The sequence below is a fragment of the Pseudorasbora parva genome, chromosome 21 (genome assembly GCF_024679245.1).
Source record: "Pseudorasbora parva isolate DD20220531a chromosome 21, ASM2467924v1, whole genome shotgun sequence".
Taxonomy (NCBI): domain Eukaryota; kingdom Metazoa; phylum Chordata; class Actinopteri; order Cypriniformes; family Gobionidae; genus Pseudorasbora; species Pseudorasbora parva.
This window is the reverse complement of record NC_090192.1, coordinates 23140018-23167993: the sequence shown is the minus strand read 5'-3', so window position 1 is coordinate 23167993 and position 27976 is coordinate 23140018. Positions and strand designations below refer to the sequence as shown.

At 38.0% G+C, this 27976-nt stretch overlaps 1 protein-coding gene across 1 annotated transcript in view; it reads left to right on the top strand.

Moving 5' to 3' along the window:
• The window catches only part of odad2 (outer dynein arm docking complex subunit 2), a 74309-nt gene that overhangs the window by 24370 nt on the left and 21963 nt on the right, over positions 1–27976 (top strand). Inside the window, exons 11-15 of the mRNA XM_067429272.1 lie at positions 12411–12557; positions 16381–16590; positions 17427–17660; positions 19861–19971; positions 20149–20303. Coding sequence (XP_067285373.1) covers positions 12411–12557; positions 16381–16590; positions 17427–17660; positions 19861–19971; positions 20149–20303 — 857 coding nt within the window. The remainder of the gene's footprint in view (positions 1–12410; positions 12558–16380; positions 16591–17426; positions 17661–19860; positions 19972–20148; positions 20304–27976) is intronic.

Genomic DNA, 27976 nt, shown 5'->3' with positions numbered 1-27976 from the left:
ATGTCGCGCGCCGCGCTCCACTTTATTTCTATGGGTGACGTCGAGCGACTTCAACACTTCAGCACAGCATTCCGGGAAAACAGCGCTGCATTTGAACGGATTTGAACGCAGAAATTACGGGAAGCTTCAAAGCATCGCTTCAGTCACGTCTCAAAGTGGATTTCCACGGTCACTGCTGTCACAGGACTTCAACAAATCATACCAAAGAAGTGTGTTTTTGACGGAGCGGTCCCAGCGATAAAGGTTCGGTTAGGTTAGGTTAGGTTTCTCCTGTTCAATTTATTTATGCCTCAGATTTGATTGTGGATCATTATCTGTATTAGCTGAGATAGCGATGGGTTTCTCCACACTTAAGGACGTCATTCTTTAGCTCCGCCCACACGATACGCCTCCAGGCGCTCGGTTTTTTCCGGAAAGACTCGGTACAGCCTATATTTCTTTTATAAATATGATAAAACTAAAGACTTTTCGGAGATATGAAGGATGCAATACTACTCTATAGGTACTCAAGACTGACATGAGATTGACTGAAACTGAGTGTTTCACCCCCCCTTTAAACCAGGTACTGGTTGCTTTGGTACTGTGTGCAGGTGCCAAGTCCTGTTGGGAAATGAAATCTACATCTCCATAAAGTTTGTCAGCAGAAAGCATAAAATGCTCTAAAACTTCCCTTTATACGGCTGCATTGACCTTGTACCTCAGAAAACACAGTCGACCAACACCAGCAGATGACATGGCAGCCCAAACCATCACGGACAAATTTACACTGGACCTCAATAAACGTGGATTGTGTACCTCTCCTCTCTTCCTCCAGACTCTGGGACCCTGATTTCCAAAAGAAAATGCAGACTTTACTTTCATCAAAGAACATAACTTTGGACCACTCAGCAGCAGTCCAGTCCTTTTTGTCTTTAGCCCAGGCAAGATGCTTCTGATGCTGTCTGTTGTTCAAGAGTAGCTTGACACAAAGAATGTGACAGCTGAAACCCTTGTCTTGCATGTCTTGCATGTCTTGTGTCTGTGTGTAGTGGTTCTTGAAGCACTGACTCCAGCTGGTGTCCAATTTTTGTGAATCTCTGCAACATTTTTTTAATGGGTTTTGTTTCACAATCCTCTCCAGGGTGCGGTTATCCCTAATGCTTGTACACTTTTTTCTTCCACATCTTTTCCTTCCCTTCACCTCTCTATTAATGTGCTTGGACACAGAGCTCTGTGAAAAGCAATCCTCTTTTGCAATTACCTTTGTGTCTTGCCCTCCTTGTGCAAGGTGTCAGTGTTCGTCTTTTGGACAACTGACGAACTAGTCTTTGGACACGTCTTCCACATGATTGTGTAGCCTACAGAACTAGACTGAGAGACCATTTAAAGGCCTTTGTAGGTGTTTTGAGTAAATTTGCTGATTAGAGTGTGGCACCAGTAGCCTGACAAGCCAGACCCACATCAAGATGTTTGTTCTGGAAACTCACCATTGACAGGGCTTAATCCAAGGGGCGGGATAAACGGTTGTCTTTCAAACGCCCTCTGCACGCGATAGGATAGCGCTACAACCAACCAGAGCAACGAAGGTGAAACAGAGCTTGTTGATAGATTAAATATTCGCCGTATCCGGTCAGCAAAACTCAGAACACATCTTCCCTTTTTAAGAATGACTTCAGTGCCGTTCTTTTCTCAGAGAAAAGCTTAACTCCAAGTCTTCCAGAGTCGCGGTCAAAGCTGATTCGAAAGACCGCCGTTCGCCAGTTTCTGTGTTTACTAGAAGCACGCAAACGCAACTCGGCCGTCGTCATTATGGCCCCACCCACCGACTCTATACACGATGTGATTGGCCTGGCAAGAGTTAGGCGAATACAGCTCAGAAGGGTGTTGAGAGTTGCTAGACGACACTCGCGGGCAGATTAAATTTGCTGCCGCTAGGGTGCGTCTAGATTTCTAGGCTATGGTACCAGGTGTCTTCAATATTGAACCTTTTCACAATATTTTAATTTTCCGAGATACTGAATTTGGAATTTTTCTTAGTTGTCAGTTATAATCATCAAAATTAAAAGAAATAAACTTTTGAAATATGTCCATCTGTGTGTAATGAATGAATATAATATACAAGTTTCACTTTTTGAATGGAATTAGTCAAATAAATCAACTTTTTGATGATATTCTAATTATATGACCAGCACCTATATACAGCATTAATATGGTTCTGAATATAATCTGCCATGTTGTCACTGTCACATGACCTACCGGCGCCTGTTGCATCGTTTCCCTGCTGTTCAAAACTTTCCTGGTGATTGATAGGATAGTAAGAGATGATAAAAATGAATCTCGGCGGAAGTAGTAGGTCGTCTGGGTACTTTTTCTAAGCACTTGTTTTCATTCACGCCCTCATGTGAACTAATGTGGACTAATGTTGGGAATAGTGAATGCTAATTCTGGGATTTCTAATGGTTAGATTCTCTGAAGTGTGTATTCGATGCATTCTCTATCAAGAACACATCCAGGTACTTTCATGTGTCCTTTGTACTTGCATTCTTGAGAATTGAAACTAAACTTTAGCGGTTGATGAACAAGAATAGTACAAGAAGATGAAGACACAAGACCGCTTAAAAAGCATTTGAAATCTCCTACTTTTCTACTATATTGTAGGTGATAACCATATCTCAGAATTCACAGTACTCATAAAAGAGTTAGTAAAAAGTACCCGGATGACCTAATTCTTCCAGAGAGATTCTAAAGTGTGCATACGATGGATACTTTACTATCCCATGAGGGCATAGGAGAGGATTTAGGAATGGAAGTGACACGATGCAACTGACGCTGGTAGGTTATGATAAGGGCAACATGGCACATGTAGTATGTCCAGATTATATTTATACTATACACATTTATACTGTATAGAACATACTTTTTTTAGCAGTCGTGAAGTAATTTCTTATTCAAAATAAGTACCTACTCAAGAGACTATAGGATTTCGGACCATGCCATTGTGTTGCCATCATCTTTTTACATTTTATGAAAGATGGCAACCAGTGTCTAGGTGCAATACCGCCACCTACTGTGTTGGAGTGTCAGCCGGTTACTGGTTCTGGATTATTTACAATATTATCATGTGTAGTATTAACATGATTTCAATATTAATATTTTTTTTTAAACATCACTGTTATCCTTTATACATATAGTATATTGTGACACTCATATCAATACATTAAAAGGGGTTTTTCAAAAAGGAACTACATTTGCAAAATGGATCTCTCACATTAACATGAGAATAAAATAATCAAAAAGCATATCATCTACTTTTACAATAGCCTATATTAAATATTATTATAGAAGCTATAGGCCTACTGTAGATTAAAAGGGCACTTATGTTAAACACCAGAGGACACAGTGTACACATTTTTTAAAAGATCTTAAGTATAGTGAGAAATAAATCATGTTAAGAAAAACATCCAAGAAAAGTTCAGCCGCAGGTAGATATTTTTAGCCCAGTAAAACACAGGATAATGAATGTGATTTTCCCAATGGGAGGTGCTCATCCTCTACCAAGCGTCAGAAAAAACAGAAAAATCCTGTTTGAATTTGGAAAGAGTTTGGAAAATGGATTTGAAGTTATGATTTTTTTTCTGATTTGTGTGAGGTGTTTGGGGATGCGTTTGTTACAGCGCTGTTTTCAACTCTAGACAGGATGTGTTTGAAACGTGCCCTTCCCAGCATTCTATCTGTCTGGAAACCACAGTTCTTATTTATGAGGGTTTGTCCAGTAGCGCTCTTATAATGTCATTACCATCAGAAGCTGAAACACAGTCTGTGCCAAACTAAATATCTGTTTTATTTTTGGAGTGAAGGTTCAGTTTTTCTCCTCCCCTCTGTCTTTTCTTCTGCTCTTTTCCAGGGTATAGACATGCGTTTGTATTTCTGGGAGATTACGCTTCTATAAGGTGATGCATGAATGATTGGACTTGTGTTTAATGGCTGTTTATCTAAGGATATTTTTGCAGTCTACATTACCTGAACTGTACATTTACATGTCTTCATGTTTGCCTTTCTGTACACATGTACGGAGGGCAGTTTGCACCAGTGACTACATCCTTTCATGATGTGTTAGTGTTATATTAATAAATCGTGCATGTCTTTAGACCGCAAAACATATTACACACACCAAACTCCATTCAGTTGTTGCCTGGATGGGTCAAAGAACGAGCGCTGAGTATAATTGCACGTTCACACATTCACAGACGCACTTTGTAACTGCGTCAGTCTGTAGAGGAGGTGGCCACAGGCTGTTTGTCTCACCAAATTCGGCCCAACTGCCTCATTAGCTTGAATTAGAGAAACATGGCAGCCAAACAAAGTTGCATAGAAACATTCTCTCGCACTCTCCCTTCTTCCAATTACCCCTTTCTGCTCCTCGTAAGTGAATTGCTAGTGCTCTTATACATTGAAAAAGTCTGACATTTTTGCCAATGCGATTAGCTTAACATTTTTATGACTGGGTAATTTGGATTTAAAGTTTGCAGAGTGTCTGCTCAGGAAATGAAGCCTAAATCTAAATCTCTCTCACTGCAGCAGCTCATCCCTCACTTACATATTGTTTCTCACAGAATAGAAAACTGAGAAATAATCTTTCAGAATAATAATGTGTACAAATAAAATACTTTTTTTATCTTCAGCATGGAATACATTTAAAATGCTACAGTTTTTTTAATTTACATAGTGGCAGAAATGGGAATTCCTGTCAGAGTAGAACAGTTGTTATTTGTAACCGGAGTAATGTCCACATCTTATCATCTCACATGGCCATTATGAGGTCTTGCTCCATCTACTGGACAAAGTTAGTAGTAAATTAAATGTGTGTCAGATCAAGCTGCTGGAATAACTCATCTCTGTCCTGTATGATACATTAAGGCCAAACAGATTGCTTTTCTGAATTTCTTTAGCCATGCTGAAATTAATATTACTTTTGAAAAATGTTTAAAAAGATGCAAACTGACGATATTAATATCAGTATTTTAATAAATGCTTTAATTTTTCATAGAGTGATTCGGCTTATGAGGGTGAGCGTAATTAGTTTACATGATCTCTCTATGAGATTACATGATCCCTATATTTCGGCCAATTTAACACACACTTCCGATCAAACGCTCAAGTGGGTGAGGATGTTTTTGAAATACGTTTCTTATTCTTACCAAGGCTGCATTTATTTGATCAAAAATAAAAACAGTAATACTGTAAAATATTATTAAAATATACAGTAACGGATTTCAATTTTAATATATTTTAAAATATAATTTCATTGTGAGATAGTAAAGCTGAATTTTCTGCATCAGACTCCTGTCTTCAGCGTCACATGATCATTTAGATATCATTCTATCCTGCTCAGCTGGTGCTCAAGAAATATAACATTTATTTTATAACAGCATCATATTTTTGTTGAAACTTTGATACATTCTTTGATTAATTGAATGTGTACAAGTTTGACATTTACTTAAATGACTTTCACTTTTGAGCAAATTAATGCATCCATATACTTTCAAAAATCTTTCTGACCCCAGACTTTGAAACGGTAGTGTGACAAATGACATCAGTTTGTCAATAAAGTGGTATCATTAACCATAAAAGTCAGCAATTGAAATTTACATAAAGGATGGCATATCATTATCTACTGCAGACATCCATTCCATCTGCTTTCACACAAATTGTGTGTGTGTGTGTGTTTGCGCACACATACAAGTGAAGGTGCTGTGGATATGCTGTTTTGTGTCAAGCTAATACTGTCCATTAAATCTGATATCTCTTTGGTCTTAAATCTAGACGAGGCGGCTCTCTTTGTGGCTCTATGGCTTCTCTCTGTGTAAATCATTTATACAGCTGTCTTTATCTTGCTCTGGAGAGCTGGCTGCTTAATTGAGGATAAATGATAATGATCAGACCTCAGTCAGCTTCTCTATAAATTAACTCTAATGTGTATATCATACACAACACTCGTGCCAGAATGAACATTCACAATCTCTTTTCCTAATGCCTCTTTGTTCTCATTCATTCTGACACTTTCTTTTTTTCTTTCTACCATCTCAATTTTCTCCAGAGCATCATCAGTACAGCTTTGTTTTCTTCTTAAGTTTTATTTATATATCCATTCTCTCTGTTTTTTTCCCCTTTTCTTTCTTTTTCCTTTCTGCTTTCATATTTTCTGTGTCACTGTGCCTCTGTGGTTTGCTCTTCAGGAGAATTTGTTAATTTTCTGATCCCCATCTGCAATGGGCAGGATTTATGAATGTTGGCTCATTCCGCACTGTTTTGTGCTGAATATTTTAAGGATTCTTTCCTCAGGATAGGTTTTTATGGTGACACACAGCTTGTGCTGTCAGTGGGACCTGCTTTCCTCTGAAACAGAACTACAATCTATCAGCTCTTTCTGTATTTTTGTGACAGTTAAATTATTTCAAATACCACTAGACGTGACTATTTATTGAAATCTTGTCAACAAGTGGAATGCATTGCAACATGCTTTTTAGTCTTGATTACAGATGAATGTCAGGCTTTCTCTCCAATTTTTTTCTGAAGATGGTTTAACCCTCTATGGTGTTTTTTTTCTGGGTCCTGGGAATGTTTTTAGGATTTGTGTTTGTTTGTTTTTTTGATAGATCTGTATAATAGTAAGCAGGGCCTAAAACTAACTTTGTCCACACTTGCCAATGGCCTGTGACTTAAATACCTTTTATTGGCCATGCAATTATTTTTCCAAAAACAGGCTATGACACAATTTTATATACCAGTAAAAATTGACTATTCTGTATTTGATGCCACATCAAAGTAATCTGTAAAAAGTGATCAGTTGACTTAACAAAAAAAAAAAGGGAGGAAACGCGTACAAATTATAAAGTAATAAACTTCATGCGTATTTGAAAAAAATAAGCTATGTGGAATTGTCAGGTTTACATAACATATTTTTTCATTTAGCATGAAACTAAAGATTTATGACATAATAATTTTTAGGCAACAGGTTTCCTTGCTTTAAGTGTTCAAAAGTGTTCACTTTTATATACTAATATTAATTGAAAACATTAATAAGACAAGTAAACAGTCAGTAAAATAAAACAAATAATCAAATTACAAGTAGAAGCAAAAATAAATGCAATATAACAAAGATAAAAATTAAATAAACTGCTTTTCAGGTAGGTCTGCAAATATTTTTTTCAGGTACAGAAATATAATAAAGCAAATCTTAAATAACTCTTATAAAATAACGTCTTCAATCTACACTGTAAAAAAAGTTTGAGTTTTCTCAACTTTTCTCATGTTAATAGCTGAATAAACTTTAAAAGCTGAATTTTGTCATACAATAATTTGTTTTTTTACAGTGTATAAATTAAACATCCTTATTAATTAATATTTTACAAAAGTTATTCAATCAAGAGCAGTGAGTGATTTTTTTTCTTTGTCCTTTGTTGTTTGATTAACATTAAAAACAGCAGGAATATTAAGCTGCTGTCACTTTAAGAGTGAATGCATGGATCTAATATACCGTATTTTCTGGACTATAAGTCGCACTTTTTTTCATAGTTTGGCTGGTCCTGCGACTTATAGTCAGGTGCGACTTATATATCAAATTTAATTCATACTGGCTTACAGTAGACTAATAAACTTGTAGCCGCGAGAGGGTGCTCTATGCTGCTCCCGTAGCCTACCCCAGAAAAAAATAACTTAAAACAGAAAAAAACTCTTACCTGAAATATTATCTTAAAGACAGCAACTTAGAAAGACTGAACACAAACAAAATGCCCCAAATAAAGAAAATCTTATTCTGCAAATTTAAAACTGCATGTAGTAAAATATGCAGCGGAGAACGATTCACACAGCGTTTGTCTCGCACGGCTGAGCCTCTCCCGGCAGAGTTCAAGCGTCTGTGAACGTTCCTTCAGCTCTGGCCATCTTGTTCACAGTCCGCAAGTAGCTTTATTCTTTTTCTTTATTACAGTTAAAGTACCCTTTGCTTTTTCGCCAGTCCCTTACAAGTTTATCACTCACTTCAAACTTTCTTTCTTTCTTCTGCTCAGTTATTTACAGTGAGCGGGCATGAGCGAGTGCACGTGAGCAGGTGCTCGCATGTGCGCCCGGCTCCCGCTCTGCACTAATGCGACTTATAGTCCAGTGCGACTTATATGTTTTTTTCCTCTTCATGACAAATTTTTTGACTGATGCGACGGGAGGGACTTATAATCCGGAAAATACGGTACTGATACATGTTTACTTTCTCAACTGTGTATGTTCACTTAAAATAAACGACTCTGTTGATTAGGATACTCGCTATTTTGTTTAAATAATTTTGTGAATTTGTCTGCTGTGCTCAAGAAAAAGTTAAAGAGAGCTGAGCTTAGTATTTGCATGCTGTCTGAAACTTGACTTTCAGGGCACTCGCTGCGCACACAAAACCTTCCACACCTTTGAGTAACGAAATGAGCTCCCTGTCTATCCTATCTCTGTTATATTGCATTAATTTTTGCTTCTACTTGTAATTTGATTATTTGTTTTATTTTACTGACTGTTTACTTGTCTTATTAATGTAAGTGTTTTACATTTACCTAAGAAGACCTGCCAAACTATTTAACAAACCTGCCTGTTATCCTGCCTAAGATGGATACCAGTTAGAAAAAGATATAAATAAATAATAAAACAAACGCCTTCTTTGAGAAGCTAAATATTAGTAAAATATTTATTGTACTGTAATCCTACTGATATGTTACTTACATAATAATTTGTAATACAGTGTACAGTATAAACACATTTATTTGATTATACTTAATGAATGTGGGGTAAGTTGTATGTTGAAAGAAGTCTCTTACTCAGGCTGCATTTAATCAAAATTAAATATTATGAATCCTTATTATAATCTAAAATAACTATTTTTTTTAATGTATTTTATTCCTATGATGGCCAGGCTTAATTTTCAGCAGTCTTTACTCCAGTTTTCAGTGTCATATGATCTATCTGAAATCCTTCTGTTTCAAATATATATATATATATATATATATATATATATATATATATATATATATATATATATATATATATATATATATATATATATATATATATATATATATATATATATATATATAAGATTTGACCAATAGTGCATTTGTATACAACTTTATATATCTGTCCAGTAATATAGTTTATATCTTGTGATAATACCAGCAGTCTCGGAGCACTGATTAGCTATAGTAGGTATAGAAACACTTGATACGTTTGCATATGAGACGTAAGATGGCACATACTTTTACATTAATGTCAGTAAGGTGTATAGTGATATCAAATAATAAACCTGTCAGTCATCCATGTTCACAGCTTTTATCTGTGTGTGTGTGCATCTGTCCTGAACATCTCTCTTTACATCACAGACCGAGAGTGAGGGCCCGTTAGAATCGAGACAGAGACATAATAAAAGATCTTCAGATGTTTTCTGATTTTTAAAGAATGTCTACAGCACGTTGAGACCAAAGCTGCTAGAAAATGAAAGCATATGAACATTGGATTTCTTTTTCCCTGGTATCAGTACTAAATATATCTTTGTGTTTTTACAAGGTTCAGTGCTAACCCATTGAATGCTTTGAAGACTGAGTGAGTGGCAAGGCAGAGAGTGCAGTGGATTCTCTGCTAGTTTTAGTTCACATATAGTCCAGCCACTTAATATGGACAACACATGTGCCTCTTTCACTCTCACCTCTTTCTTCTTCTCTCTTTCTGTCTCTCTGCCTTTCTCACTTCTTATCACTTTGTCTCTTAGATTCTTCATTATCTGAACAGTTCTTTCTTTCAAGTCTACCTTAATTTCTCATAGTCTTATTATTAGCCAACAATTCTTGTCTGTACATTCAGCAGTACATTTGAACCAAATTGTAAAGACACTAGAAGTAATAATTATGAATATAAATTGCATATAAAGAAGTCCTACTTAAGTGAGTAAAAAAATTATTTTAAGTTAATTGCATTTATAAATAGCAGGCAATTAAGTGTCTGAAAACATTGCATTCAATCTGCACTTAAGTATATTCTTGTAAAGTATATTATTTTCATAATAGTACTCTTTTTAAAGTTATGCTTTTCACAAGGGAATATTCGTGCTACTAAAGCCCTATTCGGACAGGATTAGTTTTACAAGGGTAGATGGTATGTATGTAATGTAAATTTACTACAGGATGTCTGTAATATTAATGGCCAATTCGCACAGGATAAGAAATCTCAGTAATACTAGCAGAAGTGGATGTGGTAACTCTTAATGCACCGCTGTCTCCTCCCTGTCGTCTTGTGCGTATTACATTGCTTCCAGATATCATGTGCACAAACACATATAATCTATATATAAACTATAACAGTTAGGTCTGGTAAGATTTATTGATTAAATTAATAAAATTCTGATCCTGTTAATAATAATAATAATAATAATTCATTAGATTTATAAAGTGCTTTTCTGGGTACTCAAAGTGCTTTACATGGAAGAGGAATCTCCTCAACCACCACCAATGTGCAGCATCCATGCGACGGCAGCCATATTGGGCCAGAACGCCCATTACACTCTAGCTGTTTGGTGGAGAGGAGACCAATCGGTATATTGCGATTATTAGGAGGCCATGATGGACAGAGGCCTATGGTCAAATTTGGCCAGGATGCCGGGGTTACACCCCTACTCTTTTTCCGAAGGACATCCTGGGATTTTTAATGACTACAGAGAGTCAGAACCTCGCTTTAACGTCTCATCTGAAGAACGGTGTTTGTTACAGTATAGTGTCCCCATCATTATACCGGGGTGTTAAGACCCACACAGACCACAGGGTGAGCGCCCCCTGCTGGCCTCACTAGCACTTCTACCAGCAACAACCTAGTTTTCCCAGGAGGTCTCCCATCCAGGTACTGACCAGGCTCAGCTCAGCTCTATTCTGTTGGCACTTACATAAAGCTAAAAGAAGGTTTGTGCCTCTGGCAAGTGCTTTCAACCTTTTTTTTGTTTTTCTAAATGGTTAACAGAAAACACTTTGGGGTTTGCCACAGACTTGTCCCACCACCTAGAACGCAACTGAATACTTTTTCAAGTGCCTCCGTACTTGAAAACCTGTGGAAAACTTGTTTTATATGGAAAATGACAGAATATTTACGGATTAGTATTTCCTGAGGTAATTTTTCTGGACCTTTTTACAGAGGGTAAAAGTCACCATAATCTTTACTGACATGTTAAATGAATCCCGTCTGAATAGGGCTTATACTACAAAATGGCATAGAATAGATTGGGAATGCAAATTGGGACGCACCTAGTGTCTAATAAACAAGAGTGCAAGGCTGACCTAATCACTGCTTCTTATCTGTTGCTCATTTTATGAAAAAGAAACTGAACTGTTTGTTCAATTTCCAGGAGATTGGACTTGAGTGTCACATTTCAGAGGTCTGTTGCACGAGCAGCATTAAAGCAGCTTACATGCCTCTTTGGGACCTGCATTGAACACAAGGCCAGCCATGGAGAGAAAAGCCTTTCTTTGTTTGGATTCATAGAGCTGCTCCAAAAAAAGGAGGAGAAAAATGAGGCATCACATTAAAAGCACACGTGGAAGTAGAGTTTCTGGTGTTTTTTCTTGGGGAAAGCTGATCTTAGATCTGTGGTTTTGACCTAAACAAACAGCAATCACTAAAAAAGCCATAATTTGTTGATTAAAGATGATTAATAGTGTAGTATTTTTGCTGGATCTCCTGCTTTATTTATCTGTCACTCGCCCTTCTGTTATTTCATTCCAGCGATTAAAGGACATGCCGTGAATGATATCAAAACCACAGTCGTCTCCGCAAGATGTATCTGTTAAGGAGTCTGTCCCAACAAATGCCACATGTTTAGTTTGTTGTACTCACTGCGTAGGCAACTTCTGAGGAACGACCAGCCTAAAACACTGTGTGTATATAGCAACTGTCAAAACAGAACTTTTTTTAAGGCCAATCCGTTATCATCTCCAACATTTCAGAGCTTGTTTTCTTTTAATTGCTAACTTAGGTCATTGTCTATGGTTTCAGGCCGCAGCACAGCAGTAGTCTTTATCAAAGGATCTCTCCCCACCCCTGTTTATAGTCACAATACCAGACACTTATACACAACATGTGCTCAACAAGAGATGATGATTTTGGGGTGAAATGGGTCGAAAAAAGGGGTTCATGGATAAATTAAGTTATTGATTAAAAAAAAAACAAGCCCAACAGCCTTTATACTGATACATGTACAGACAAATATCATGGGCATCTTCTGTCTAATGTCAGAGAGTTCTGCTGTACTTGTTTTAGATTAATGAAATGTATAAAATAACTATTTCTGTCCATCTGTCTGTGGGTTATGATTGAGCACCTAATGTGATTGCTGCACATGTGTTTGTGTGTGTGAACAGGGGGCTAATCAGACAGCCACAGTGATTGTATTGTGCTCTTTGAGAGACTTTAACCTGGCCCAGGAGATGTGTCAGCTGGCTATCAGAGATGTGGGGGGGCTGGAGGTTCTCATCAACCTGCTTGACACAGAGGAGATCAGATGTAAAGTAAGTGCATCCAGACCCAGTTAACTAGGTCAGAATCACCATTTGACTCTTAGAAATGTTTATTTATTTATCATTTATTTCATTTATTTTTACATACTGTATATACAATGCCATGTGGAGATGCTAAGATTTGTTTAGATTATTTCATTAGTAGTCTCTTATGCTCATCAAGGCTATATTTATTTGATCAAAAATATAGTACAATAGTAATATTGTACAGTAATATTACCATTTTCCATTTTATATAGTTTTGGTCAAACGTTTTGCATACACCTTGCAGAATCTGCAAAAAAAAATTATTTTAACAAAATATGAGGCATCATACAAAATGCATGTTATTATTTTTTTTTTTACAAAATGCATGTTATTTTTACATAAAAGATGTTTGCATATGGAAAAAAAAAGAAAAGTTGAATTTATAAAAAATGACCCTGCTCAAAAGTTGACATACACTTGATTCTTGATACTGTGTGTCGTTCCTGGATGATCCATGGCTGTTTTTTTGTTTGTTTGTTTTTGTAATGGTTGTTCATGAGTCCCTTGTTTGTGTCCCAAATCATCCATGTCCTGCAAATTCTTTGGTTTTCCAGCATCTTTTGCATATTTGAACCCTTTCCAGCAGTGACAGTATGATTTTGAGATCCATTATTTCACAATAAAGACAACTGAGGTACTTATATGCAAGGGACTCATTATTACAAAAAGTTTAAGCATTCAACAGTGGAAGACCTCCCGTAACTACTAGTGTCATTTTTACTGTTAAAGTTACTACATAGAGCTCACGTGTCCGTATTTTTGTTGTTGATGATACTCAACCAGATGATACTCGAAAGACGGCCATTTTGACATAATTTTGTGTGAATATTTGCGCGCTTTGAGGTTTTGTGGTCCTGCACTTCGCGAGTACCAAACTGAGAGACACTTTCTCGTCTATGTGCGCTTGAATATTTAAATTGGCAAGTCTTAAAAATGTGCAAATTATCGACTTCCGTGTGAAGATGCAGCACTGGCCTGAGCGGGCAAGGGACAGTTCCGTCAACTGACCCGAGTGTCTTTCACGTTGGACCCTAGCCATCGGGCAGTCCTTATTGTCGGCCTTAAAGGTCCCATGGCATGTTTTTTTATTTTATTATTTTATACTGTTTCCTGAGGTGTACTTGTATTGTTAGTATGGTTTTTACATTTAAAAAAATGTCATAATTTAGAAATAAAAGGCAAATTTTTCTATACTGATATTAGCCCTCTGGCTTGAGTGCTCTGTTTCAAGGGGCGTTTCTGCTGTGAGACATCAGTGAAAACACCCACTGTTGTGATTGGCTGATATCTTTGCATTTGAAATGAGATTATGTGCGGAGGGGGCGTGGTTTAGAGAGGTCTGCTTCCAAGCACTGCCAGTCCAGAGAGAGACAAGAGAGCTGGGGAAAGATTGCTGAGAAAGTGTTATTGTAACGAGTTGTTGAGAGCGCTGTAAGCGTGAGTTTATTTTGTTTGTATCTGAGAGCTCTAAATAAACACAAGTGAACTTTTGCAACGTTATTTCTCTCACAAAATTCTTTCACCACAACTAACAACAAACACGACATCTACATGAATACAGTAAGAGCTTCTTTTGAGCATAACAGCATCATTCAAATGGCAGTTTGGGCAAGTGAGCATTACAGATATGTGTGATTGACAGATCCGAACATTACAAAGAGTGTTCTTTGATTGTTCTCTGTAGTTAAATCATTTAAATAACAGATTTGTTTCATGCTGCTAACAGAAACAATGTGAATTTGATCGTTTTAGTCACTGGCTTGATTTACTGATGCATTAAGACAGTCAACGGAGGGACTGACAGTATTAAACAATTTAGAAAGAAAGTCTGTGTAAACTTGAATGAATAGCTACACATCAGAAATCCCTGATCACAGATCAGGCATTAATGAACACTGTTACTCACTGTTTGTGGCGGTGCTGTCGAATGCCTATGTCGATGCTGTCGATATGGCGGTGCTGTCGAATGCATATGTCGATGCTGTCGATATGTCGATGCTGTCGATATGGCGATGCTGTCGATATGGCGGTGCAGTCGAATGCATATGTCGAATGCATATCGAATGCACAGCCAAACATCTTCTCTCCTCCTTCTCTACACTCACTGAGGATGAAGTATCTAAGCTCAGTGCTCACTCCTCAGGGCTCAGTGCTTGGACCTCTCCTCTTCTCCATTTACACTACATCATTGGGACCCATCATTCAGGCACATGGTCTCTCATATCATTGCTATGCTGATGACACACAGCTCTACCTCTCATTTCAACCAGATGATCCCACAGTAGCTGTACGAATCTCAAGCTGTCTGGCGGACATCTCGGCATGGATGAAAAAACATCACCTGCAGCTCAATCTAGCAAATACTGAGCTGCTTGTTTTCCCTACTAATCCCACCATACAACACGATCTTACCATCCAGCTAGGTTCATCTTTGATCACTCCTTCAGGGTCGGTCAGAAATCTTGGAGTAATCTTTGATGACCAGCTGTCCTTCAAAGACCACATCTCAATGACAGCTCGGTCATGCAGGTTTGCATTGCACAACATCAGGAAAATCCTTACGGAGCATGCAACACAGCTTCTTGTCCAAGCCCTCGTCATTTCTAGACTTGACTATTGCAATGCGCTTCTGGCTGGACTTCCATCTTGTGCAATCAAACCGCTGCAAATGATCCAGAACGCTGCGGCACGTCTTGTATTCAATGAGCCCAAAAGGGCTCATGTCACACCTCTATTCATCTCTCTGCATTGACTACCACTCGCTGCCCGGATCAAATTCAAAGCCCTGACTCTTGCTTATGGATCTTCCACAAGCTCAGCACCAGCATACTTTGACTCACTCCTACGAGTCTACACCCCCACCAGAAGTCTTCACTCAGCTAATGAGCGAAGGCTTGTGGTACCATCACAGAGAGGCATGAAATCCCTCTCTAGAACTTTTTCTTTCATTGCTCCTGGTTGGTGGAACGATCTTCCACCCTCCATACGCACGACAGAATCACTCGCTTCATTCAAAAGACAGGTAAAAACTCATCTCTTCCACGAGCACTTAATCTTACGGTAAAAAACTCTTTCCTCCTCTATTTCTCCTTTCTTCTTCCCTTTTCTGGTTTTTGCTACTCTGAGCGGTATACTAATTTTTTGTGTTTCGTTGCTTTTTTGTGTTTCGTTGCCTCTTCTTGACGGATCGCTTCCTGTTCTCCTGAGTTGTAAGTCGCTTTGGATAAAAGCGTCTGCTAAATGCATAAATGTAAATGTAAATGTAAAGCCTGTGCTGACATCGCAACTGATAAACTGAATCCATTCTCTACTAATTCTCTGGGCGGGCAAAGCAAAGGAAGGGGAGGTTACTGTTATGAAGTCTTAACAGGAGAATTCAAGATCAGCTTGTCTGGGCTGTCATTTTCTCAAAGGCAGAGAAAGACAGCCAGAACTCGGTTTACACTGCTCAAAATTTCTAGCCAATTGGGGACAATATCCAGGCTAGGAAAAAAAAACGTATAAAATGAAAAATTCATGCCATGAGACCTTTAATGACAAGTAATCTTTGTCATTCTTTCAGGGGGGATGGGGGGTAAGGGGACATTTTTGGACATTTATAATGTGTTGGAATTACAAAATGACAACTCTTTTAACAAAATAATGAATTGTTATATAAATAGAATAAATGTGTTGAGGCCACTGCCTATTTTTATTTTAAATTGTACATTTTGTAAACTCAAAATTGTCAGTGATTTCTACATGATGCAGAATTAGGTATGGATATTTTACTCTCCCTTGCTGTTAGATTGGTTCTCTGAAGATCCTGAAGGAGATCAGTTGTAACTCCCAGATTCGGCGGACCATTGCTGATTTGGGCGGATTGCAGACCATGGTGTCTATTCTGGACTCTCCTGACAAAGAGCTGAAGTGCCTTGCTGCAGAGACCATCGCCAACGTGGCCAAGTTCAGACGGGCCCGCAGGACAGTCCGACAGCACGGTGGCATCAAGAGACTGGTGAGAAACATGAGTTCTACGCTTGTGTGTTTGTCAAAACAGGTTGCCCATGGTAGAAAACTTGCAAAAGAGACAAAAGGATAGAGAATGGACAAGCAATAGAACATACGTATACCAGCCTCTCATTCTCCACTCTCTCTCTCTCAGTCTGTTTCTCCCAATCATTTTCAATGCCATCATCAAAGGGAGCACATTGCAGGTAAAAACAGATTGAATGTCGTTCTCCCCCTCATCCTGGCATGTGTGTTTATTGACAGAGTGACGCTCGGTATGATTAGGGCTTGCGTGTTACTCTGCTCTGTATATTTACTCGGGGCCAGACTCGGACGTTCTCAATGTAGCTATCGTAGATTAGTTACATTTAAAGTCCCAGACCACCTCTGAATAGCACGCGCGTGTAATGCTGTGTTAGAGTGGCCTTTCTGACTTGACAGCAGGAAAACATGAAATTTGCTCTTTGAAGGATGTGGTCATTTGTAGATTTTGGTGTGACATAGTCTGAATTTTCAAGCCCTCTTAAGTAACAGCCAATCTTTGGTTGATGATGAATGTTTAGATGAACGTTGGCAGCTTCAGGGCATGATATTGTATTCCACATCCTGCACAGAAGATGTCATAAAGTACACCATGACCCACTAATAACACATTCATACTTGTTTTCACATGCCATTACTTTTCTACATTAATGCAGGGTAAAATTAAAACAACATAAAGCATCATGAGGAATAGAAATGTAATGTTATCAAGATATCATATAAAGCAGAGTGACAAATCTATTGCATTGAATCAAAGTTTAAGCACAGGAAATGAGAACAAATTGAAGTTGTTTCTGGCAGGTGGAGTTGTTGGACTGCGTGCCTGATGGCGTGTCTCTGAGTAAGGAGCAGGAGAGGGATGTGGAGGTGGCACGCTGTGGGGCTCTGGCTCTCTGGAGCTGCAGCAAGAGCACCTGGAACAAGGAAGCCATCCTCAGGGCCGGGGGAATCCCTCTGCTTGCTCGGCTGCTCAAATCACCGCAGAAGAACATGCTCATCCCTGTGGTTGGGACATTGCAGGAGTGTGCATCTGAGGTTTGCTCAAATTTTAGAATACGAGTTTAGACGTGTTTTGAATACCCTATTTCAAACAAACAGTACTAATTTGTGTGCTGCACCATAACCAGGGGTCTGATTCATAAAAGTGTTCTCAAGAAAAAAATACATCAAAGCCTGTCGCAGATTAGAATATATCACTCAGCGTCATTTTTTAAAATAGCCATGTCAAGCTGAAATAGATATTTTAAAAGAGCCTGTCTCAAGATGCAACAGTCTTTCCCATTCATTTGCGCACTATTGTTCTTGTGCTCTCTTTAGAGTGAATATGTCCTGTATCTCTCTGTGCTGCTGTGCTAATATGTATTATGTGTTGTTAATGTTATGTTGTAATGTTTAATATTTGAAACAACCAAATTATTTAATTGAACTATTACTTTTGAGGATTTAAGACCCCAAAAGTAAGGTTGACACTGAAGACTGAAAATTCAGCTTTGCCATTACAGAAATGAATTACATTTTTAAATATATTAAAAACACTAATTATAGTGTTTTTAATTATTATTTCACTAATTACTATGAAAAATACCATCCATAAACCTATGAATGGTAGTGTAATTTAAATTTCAAATGTATTTTTATAAGAAATATTTTTGTATGCAATGGCACTTTAAATACTACTAAATAAAATAAAGTATATTTACATATACAAACGTTTTGTGAAAAATAATGTAAGCTAAAAATGCTTCTTCTTCTTCTTCTGTTTACTGGCGCTTTGCATACTATGTGCATATCGCCACCTACTTTTGCTGTTATGCAGTCGCTGTTTATTCATCAGATTGTTCTTGCTTTTACTCTTTCCTATCATACCTACTTACATTAAAAAAAAAAAAAAAAAAAAAAAAAAAACAATGCTCTATCCTATTCCTTCTTCCCAGGACCGCTAAAAATGCTACATGTAAAGCCACTCTATACACTCTCCTAAAGGATTATTAGGAACACCTGTTCAATTTCTCATTAATGCAATTATCCAATTAACCAATCACATGGCTGTTGCTTCAATGCATTTAGGGGTGTGGTCCTGGTCAAGACAATCTCCTGAACTCCAAACTGAATGTCAGAATGGGAAAGAAAGGTGATTTAAGCAATTTTGAGAGTGGCATGGTTGCCAGACTGGCCGGTCTGAGTATTTCACAATCTGCTAAGTTACTGGGATTTTCACACACAACCATTTCAAGGGTGTAAAAAAAATGGTGTGAAAAGGGAAAAACATCCAGTATATGGCAGTCCCAAAGCATTTGTGAAGCCACAACATGCACAGCTTTGAGGCAAATGGGCTACAACAGCAGAAGACCCCCACCGGGGATCACTGATCTCTACTACAAATAGGAAAAAGAGGCTACAATTTGCACAAGCTCACCAAAATTGGACAGTTGAAGACTGGAAAAATGTTGCCTGGTCTGATGAGTCTCGATTTCTGTTGAGACATTCAGATGGTAGAGTCAGAAATTGGCGTAAACAGAATGAGAACATGGATCCATCATGTCTTGTTACCACTGTGCAGGCTGCTGCTGGCCTACATGAGCATTTTTTCTGACCATGTACATCCCTTTATGACCACCATGTACCCATCCTCTGAGGGCTACTTCTAGCAGGATAATGCACCATGTCACAAAGCTTGAATCATTTTAAATTGGTTTCTTGAACATGACAATAAGTTCACTGTACTAAAATGGCTTCCACAGTCACCAGATCTCAACCCAATAGAGCATCTTTGGGATGTGGTGGAACAGGAGCTTCGTGACCTAGATGTGCATCCCACAAATCTCCATCAACTACAAGATGCTATCCTATCAATATGGGCCAACATTTCTAAAGAATGCTTTCAGCACCTTGTTGAATCAATGCCACGTAAAATTAAGACAGTTCTGAAGGCGAAACGGGGTCAAACACAGTATTAGTATGGTGTTCCTAATAATCCTTTAGGTGAGTGTATAAGGACACGTTGTGCAAAGTATGGCTGAAAATATCCTGTTGATGAAATTTCTCTCTTGACTGGCAGATTGTTTCTATTAAAGGACCAGTTTGAAGATGTGAATGACTGTATGATGCCAGAAGCAAGAAACCCTAGGATGAAATAAGCGCTATGTTGCTTCACGCAGTGTTGTTTGGCAGGACAGAGTGGTTTTTACAGTAGGTGTTCAGCATAGAAAGTCATTCTGCATGTTTGTGTTGGCAGAAAAGCTATAGAATTGCTATACAGACTGAGGGCATGATTGAGGATCTGGTGAAGAACCTCAGCTGTGACAACCAGGAGCTCCAAATGCACTGTGCCAGCGCTATCTTTAAGGTACGGCCATACACACTCAACTACACTTTTCTTTGGCAATGTATAAAACGGATGAGGTTGAGGTTAAATGGCATACTAATTTAGTCCTGGCTTTGAATGTCACAATACGGTGCACATCTCGATACTACTTAAATCTGTATTTGTGTGTGTGTGTGTGTGGCTTCATTCCTGCTTTAGTGTGCAGAAGATAAACATACCCGTGATCTGGTGCGGCAGTACGGTGGACTGAAGCCACTGGTCCTGTTGCTCAACCAAGCTGAAAACAAGCAGTTACTAGCCGCCACAACTGGAGCCATCTGGAAATGTTCCATCAGCATGGAAAATGTAGCTAAGTATGTGCATACAACTACAGAGCTTCTGCAAAAACATTTCTTTAATTTTTCAGAGAAATTGTCACAGTTTTCCTCTCAGAACAACCATAATTATGCATTATGAATGTAAGAAAATATTTTATGCAGACACAAATTAGTTTTATAAGGTTTATGAGTTTTATCTTGCAGATTGAAAGAGGATGTTAAAAAAAAGTGTTCATTTTAAAATCATTAAATTACAAAAAAATCTACATTTCATTGCTTGGTAAACTAGGCCTCCTGATCTCAATGTGGCATATGACTCTTTACACTAGGAGTCAAGTCAATGTGAGATGCGTAATAGGCTCCAGATTTGGTCAAATCGGGTCTGGTGTGGAGAAGGACAGAGGATGTGCAATCAAATACAGCCTTCATTTTTATGAGATGTCTCATTTGTTCACTTCTAACACTCAGATTTTCCATGGCTCAGAGCTGTCAACCATTGTCCATCCGAGTCTGCGCTGAGTGCAGCTACAGAAGTGATTATTTGAAGAGAGAGCAAAAGTTTTTATAAACTCTGTCAATGAGCTCTGATCTTTTATGATGACTTTTTGCTGAAGGAATGCGAATTGTTCTTTCACCCATACTGCTAACAAAAGATGAAGTAAAGTGTTGATTTTATAGACGCCCATGATGTGTTAGTCGAGGCCGTTGCTCCATTAGTGTGGCAAGTGGGCTGTGGAAGATGTGGAATGCGTCTCTGAAACAGTCGTACTGTAATAATCAGGAGTGTAAGCTGAAAGACTCTTAAATCGTTTGTCATGTAAAGCACGCTGGCCTTTATTCCAACGTCACTTAACTCAGCGAAGATGATGACCGTCCTGGAGGCTTTCCTGGTGTAATTTTTCTGGCGGCTGATGTCTTTTAAGCCAGTCATTTTCCCCCATAAATACGAAAAACCTTGGAATCTTCATCTGGCTTGCCCGTTCTGTCACACAAGCACTCTCATATAAAAGTGATTTACACGTATTACTTTGCTTTGCAGTATGCGTTTGGGGACTCAGAAATGCATTATTTAACTCCACCATTACCTGTCTATAAATTATCAGGTGTTATTTTCACAAGTTTGAGGCCAAGGAGCTGATAAATTTACATTTTTAGTTTATGATAAGAGCTTTTTTTATTTTATGGGATTGTTATAGACTCTGTAGAAGGATCTACTGTCTGGCCCTACACCAGTCGCAAATAGAATAGTATTGAAAGAGGAATTCAGAGGGAGGCTTGTGTCTGAAATGGCCCAGTAGCAGAAAGGCCACTCTCTCTCCACCTCATAAGTCAAAACTGACAAAAGCTCATCCTGCGTTTACATCAAGCTTAGTTTGCTGAAACTAGAGGCAGGTGCCCCATGCCACATTCAATTCACTTAATGTCCCATTAGCCAAATAAGTGTCCTCTAAGAAAATTAATTGCTCTGAGAAAACATTTAGTTGTTAAGACTGGGGCCACGGTAATACCTCTGAAGAAGCCTCATTGAAACGTATGCTTAAAAGAGAGATTAAATCAGCCAGTAAACAAATTTTCTGAACACTACTGTTGTATAAAGACCTGTTCACAAACCAAAAACAATAACTAACCATAAAGATTTTATGCCACAGCCATAAAAATAACAACACAAAGGAACAATATTGTAGAAATCCCTTTCAGAGTTAAATCATTATCATTATATCATTATATTTTATGTAGAATCCGTTCCTTTGTATCATTATTTTAGGGTGCTTTCATACCTGAGTGTTTGTTTCGCAACCTGTTGTGTTTTCTCCATTGGTTCAGTTCAGTATAAGAACATTGCAATTGTGCTCGAATCCGCACCAAAACAACTGGTCCAAGACCGCCTGAACGAGGTGGAAGACAATGCAACATTGTAACAAATTAAGTCCCTGTTTCAAAACAAAGCAAACAATCTATTTTTGTGAAAATACCCCTAGATATCATATAAACTCTTTTTTTTTTAAATCCAGAACATAATATAGATTTAGTTTTTGCTGGATTTGCCAAACTAAATAGTTACATCATTCCTTTTCAGTTTTTTTCATATTATAGCATTGGTATTATTTTTTCCCTAAAAAGTGTTGAGGACATTGAGCATACTTGGACTGTTTATTTTTATAAATCACAAATGTGTGTGACGAGGTATAAATACACTATAGTGCCCAAAAGTATTGGGACACCCCTCCAAATAATTGAATTCAGGGGTTCCAATCACTTCCATGGCCAAAGGTATATAAAATCAAGCACCTAGGCATGCAGACGCTTCTACAAACATTTGCGAAAGAATTGGTGGCTCTAAGAGGAGCTCAGTGAATTCATGCATGGTACCATGATAGGCTGCCACCTGTGCAATAAGTCTACTAAAGTATTAAAAATTCCACTGTCAAATGTTAGTGTGAACATTATTATAACAAAGTGGAAGCAATTGACCTTTCGCAAAAAGACCTTTACTTTTGCTATGTCTGACAAGCCATGGCCGACAGACAGGACAGAGAAAGTTACTTTCAATATGAAAAATGTTTTCATTTTTTAAAAGAAATGTAAGCAATAAATACCGTTTTGTGGCTCTTTAATGAGTTGTGATCCTTGTAGCACCTCAGTTAAAGCTGCCCATCAACCGATCATCTCTTCCTTCTAGTTCACTGATAAACACCAAATTAACATGAATAAACACTAAAACAGCAGATTCAACGATGTGATAGATTGGTCAAATCGCCTGTCAATCAAATTTGCGGTGAAGGGTGAATTAGGAACAACAGCAACTCAGCCACAAAGTGGTAGGCCACGTAAAGTGGTAGGGTCAGCGCATGCTGAGGCATATAGTTCGCAGATGTTGCCAACTTTCTCAATAGCTACAGTCAATATCTACAGACCTTCAAACTTTGTGTGGCCTTCAGATTAGCTCAAGAACAGTGCATAGAGAGCTTCATGGAATGGCCAAGCAGCTGCATCCAAGCCTTACATTACCAAGTGCAATGCAAAGCATTGGATGTAGTGGTGTAAAGCACTGGACTCTAGAGCAGTGGAGACGTGTTCTCTGGAGTGACAAATAATGCTTCTCTGTCTGGCAGTCTAGTATGGGTTTGGCAGTTGCCAGAAGAATGATACTTGTCTGACTGCATTGTGCCATGTGTAGAGTTTGGTGGAGGAGGGATTATAGTGTTTTAGGGGTTGGGATTGACCCCTTAGTTCAAATGAAAGGAAATCTTATTGCTTCAGCATACCAATACATTTTGGACAATTTCATTGAAGCTCCCAACTTTGTGGGAACAGTTTGGGGATGTCCGCTTTCTGTTCCTACCTTACTGTGCACAAAGCAAGGTCCATAAAGACATGGATGGGGAGTTTGGTGTGAAGAACTTGACTGGCCTGCACAGAGTCCTAATCTCAACCGATAGAACACCTTTGGGATGAAGAGCAGAGACTGTGAGCTAGGCCTTCTTGCTCAACATCAGTGCCTGACCTCAGCCAGGTCTGTCTGGTTGGCACAAATATATGTATTTTACATATTTGAATTCAGTTTTGAAGAACGATTAATTGGAGGGTTTTTTCTTTGCTTTGTAAACCTTACTGTAGTGAGGAAATCAACTTTGGCGAAAAGTGGTAGGGACTTGTACCACCTGCAAATTATGCCTATGTATTATAGTCTGGATTGTGCTGTGTTCTCTTGCACAGGTGGCTGTTTGAAAGTTTAAGATGTCAGCTGTAAAAAAAAAACATTGTTTTTCTGGCAGAATATTTAATGAATTCTTGGACATGAAGAAAGAGGTTTTATTACAAGGTTTTTTTTTTTTTTTTTGTACAACATATAAAGCATCAAGGTCAAACAACATTTGGAATAAAACAACCAACCATTTATGAAAATTAAATCTGTTAAAGTAGAGGAACACTATGTCCGATTTTACCTGGGAAAGTTTTCTCGATACATCTGGTCTTGGTGTAAGCGCAGTGTGCCATTTCAGAAACAACCAGCCTGGCGTTTAATGCAAAAATCATTTTAGAATGTATTTTACAGTGGTCATAATTTTGAAGTGCCTTATTTTTCTCCATTGATAGTGCACAAGCTGAGAGTCCTGGTGCTGCCAGCAGTAGACAGCATGTCTTTGTGTGGATGATGAGAGGATTGGCCATGCTAGTCCAGCAGAGAGAGGGGTTCAGGGCTGGGTTAAAGGGGCTTTTAGAAGGTGGCTGTGCCTAAAGAGAATGTGAGACCTCCACAAATATGCTGGGAAAGGCATATGTTAGCCATTTAGCTGATTAATGATGCATAAAATTTAAATGGTTATATTACAGTATAATAAGAAAATATAATGATTATAATCATAACCTTATTATAATTATACTCAAAGGGAGATATTTACTGTTTTGAGTTTTTTTATTAGAGCTTTTATTGCCAGATCACAGTAATCTATTATCTTTTAGCTAAGAATGCAATAAAGGGTTAATTATACAGTAATTTCTACTGATGAATATTCATCAAAATGGCACAAAAAAGACGGCTGAAATCATTGACCGAAACAGTGACATTTAATTAGTGCTATCCCATGGCGTGCATTGACCATGTTAGAATCTATACTTAACTGTTACTAAAAATTATGCAAGAGAGTAATGAAATTGAGAGGCAGCTCATTGCTAAAGAACTTTACTACAATAATTTATGATCTAAAATGAATTTAAGTATAGCAATAATTCTTAAAAAAAATATGTTTGGTGCATCACTACTAATCACTATTAATTTCCCTTATCTTCCCACTTTGCTAGTGCCATCGTTGCTAGTGCAATTTTATGTAAAATGCGCTCATGATGTGGTAAAAAATGGACATGGAAAATATTCTTACAGGGGCTAGAGTTGTAACATTGCAAAGCATTTTTATCTGATGGTTTTTCTTAAAATGTCTTAAGAATTTTTTAATCATGCAGTAATGTGGTTAAAAACCGTAGACACTGAAAAAAATGGTGACAAGCACTTCTCAGTGAAAAGAGAAAAGCCTCATTTGAGAGGAATCATAACTGAAAACAGTACAAAATTGCAATTAACACTATATCTAAATAGTTTATCTCTATAAATGTACATTAGAAAATAATAAATGTTTGACTGAGAAAATGGGAGATGGCAACAGTTGCTAGTGCAGGAATGTTTTTAAGGTGGGTCTTAGCAAAGGGTCAATTTACAGTTCTAAAAATTCTTCTGTCCAGTCTTTCCTCAACCACCCACATTAAATATCCTTTGCCTGTTATTTTTTGTCTTGCAACTATAACAATGTGTTTCACAAAGTCTTATACTCTTAATCAAAGAGTCAATAGGAGCATTTGGGATCCCTTTAGGAGTTCTAAAACAGTGCATGCTCACTCTTTAACCTTTGTTTTGTGGTAGCGACTGACCGGTGCTGTTTCATGTTGTTTCTCTTGGCATGGTTATCTGGCAGGTTGGTGTTGGCTTTACAAAAATAGACAACACCCACAGTCCATTTATCAGAGGTAACATGTAATTACTCCACAACTTTAATGTAGCATACTGATAACATTTCTCTGATGGCATCTCTGTTTTACATGCTATGTTTAAGCATAGGCCTGGCCTTATTTAATTTTTTTATAAAGCTGAGCCAATTTTGGCAGCTATTCTTTAAATTTCACTGACAAGAAAATGTTGGTTGACTTTGACCAGAGTCAAGTGACCTTGGACACTCTTTCCAATTACCATCAGTTTTGCTCAGCCAGAAACCGTAACTGTGAATATAAAAAGCCATATAGCTTAACCATACATCAGAGATTAGTGGAGGCTCACTGTGACCACATTATATGCCTTTTAAATGTTTACTGTAGTCTACCACTACTTGGCAAACAAGGCCAGAATTGTACCAAAAGCTCTTGTCTTGCTCCAAACCAAAAATTGTGGTCATTGAGCATAAATGCATATGCGAGCAGCGTGGGAAATGTTGCGGCAATATAACATCACCGGATTTTTTCTCCTCCCAGATATGCACAACCCTTACGAATACTTCCTGTTGCTATTTAGGGGTCTGTGTCTTCATGTTTTTACAGTCCATTGCAGGATGGACAAAAAATGCTTCAACTAATTATAAACAAACCATTTCATGCCCAATAAAGAAATCTCCTTGAGAACAATATTGACACAAATGGGATTTACCATTATTCCATTATTAGATTCTACATTTTAAACTCAATAATTTAAACACAAAGTGGTAAAACTCACTATTCATTATAAAACCTTATTTAACAGCTGCAATGTTAATATTTTAGTTTACAAGCAAGTGTGCACCAGAAATGCTTATTTTGTGCAAGCAACAGAAAATCTCTCAGAAAACCTAAGCTCCTTGCAGATAAACAGTTGATGCCTTGGCATATGATGCCTTGAGTCCTTGTATTTGTTTTTGATTGGAAAACCTCTGTAAATGATGTACAGTCTTGTTCAAAATAATAGCAGTACAATGTGACTAACCAGAATAATCAAGGTTTTTAGTATATTTTTTATTGCTACGTGGCAAACAAGTTACCAGTAGGTTCAGTAGATTGTCAGAAAACAAATGAGACCCAGCATTCATGATATGCACGCTCTTAAGGCTGTGCAATTGGGCAATTAGTTGAATTAGTTGAAAGGGGTGTGTTCAAAAAAATAGCAGTGTGGCATTCAATCACTGAGGTCATCAATTTTGTGAAGAAACAGGTGTGAATCAGGTGGCCCCTATTTAAGGATGAAGCCAACACTTGTTGAACATGCATTTGAAAGCTGAGGAAAATGGGTCGTTCAAGACATTGTTCAGAAGAACAGCGTACTTTGATTAAAAAGTTGATTAGAGAGGGGAAAACCTATAAAGAGGTGCAAAAAATGATAGGCTGTTCAGCTAAAATGATCTCCAATGCCTTAAAATGGAGAGCAAAACCAGAGAGACGTGGAAGAAAACGGAAGACAACCATCAAAATGGATAGAAGAATAACCAGAATGGCAAAGGCTCAGCCAATGATCACCTCCAGGATGATCAAAGACAGTCTGGAGTTACCTGTAAGTACTGTGACAGTTAGAAGACGTCTGTGTGAAGCTAATCTATTTTCAAGAATCCCCCGCAAAGTCCCTCTGTTAAAAAAAAGGCATGTGCAGAAGAGGTTACAATTTGCCAAAGAACACATCAACTGGCCTAAAGAGAAATGGAGGAACATTTTGTGGACTGATGAGAGTAAAATTGTTCTTTTTGGGTCCAAGGGCCACAGGCAGTTTGTGAGACGACCCCCAAACTCTGAATTCAAGCCACAGTACACAGTGAAGACAGTGAAGCATGGAGGTGCAAGCATCATGATATGGGCATGTTTCTCCTACTGTGGTGTTGGGCCTATTTATCGCATACCAGGGATCATGGATCAGTTTGCATATGTTAAAATACTTGAAGAGGTCATGTTGCCCTATGCTGAGGAGGACATGCCCTTGAAACGGTTGTTTCAACAAGACAATGACCCAAAACACACTAGTAAACGGGCAAAGTCTTGGTTCCAAACCAACAAAATTAATGTTATGGAGTGGCCAGCCCAATCTCCAGACCTTAATCCAATTGAGAACTTGTGGGTTGATATCAAAAATGCTGTTTCTGAAGCAAAACCAAGAAATGTGAATGAATTGTGGAATGTTGTTAAAGAATCATGGAGTGGAATAACAG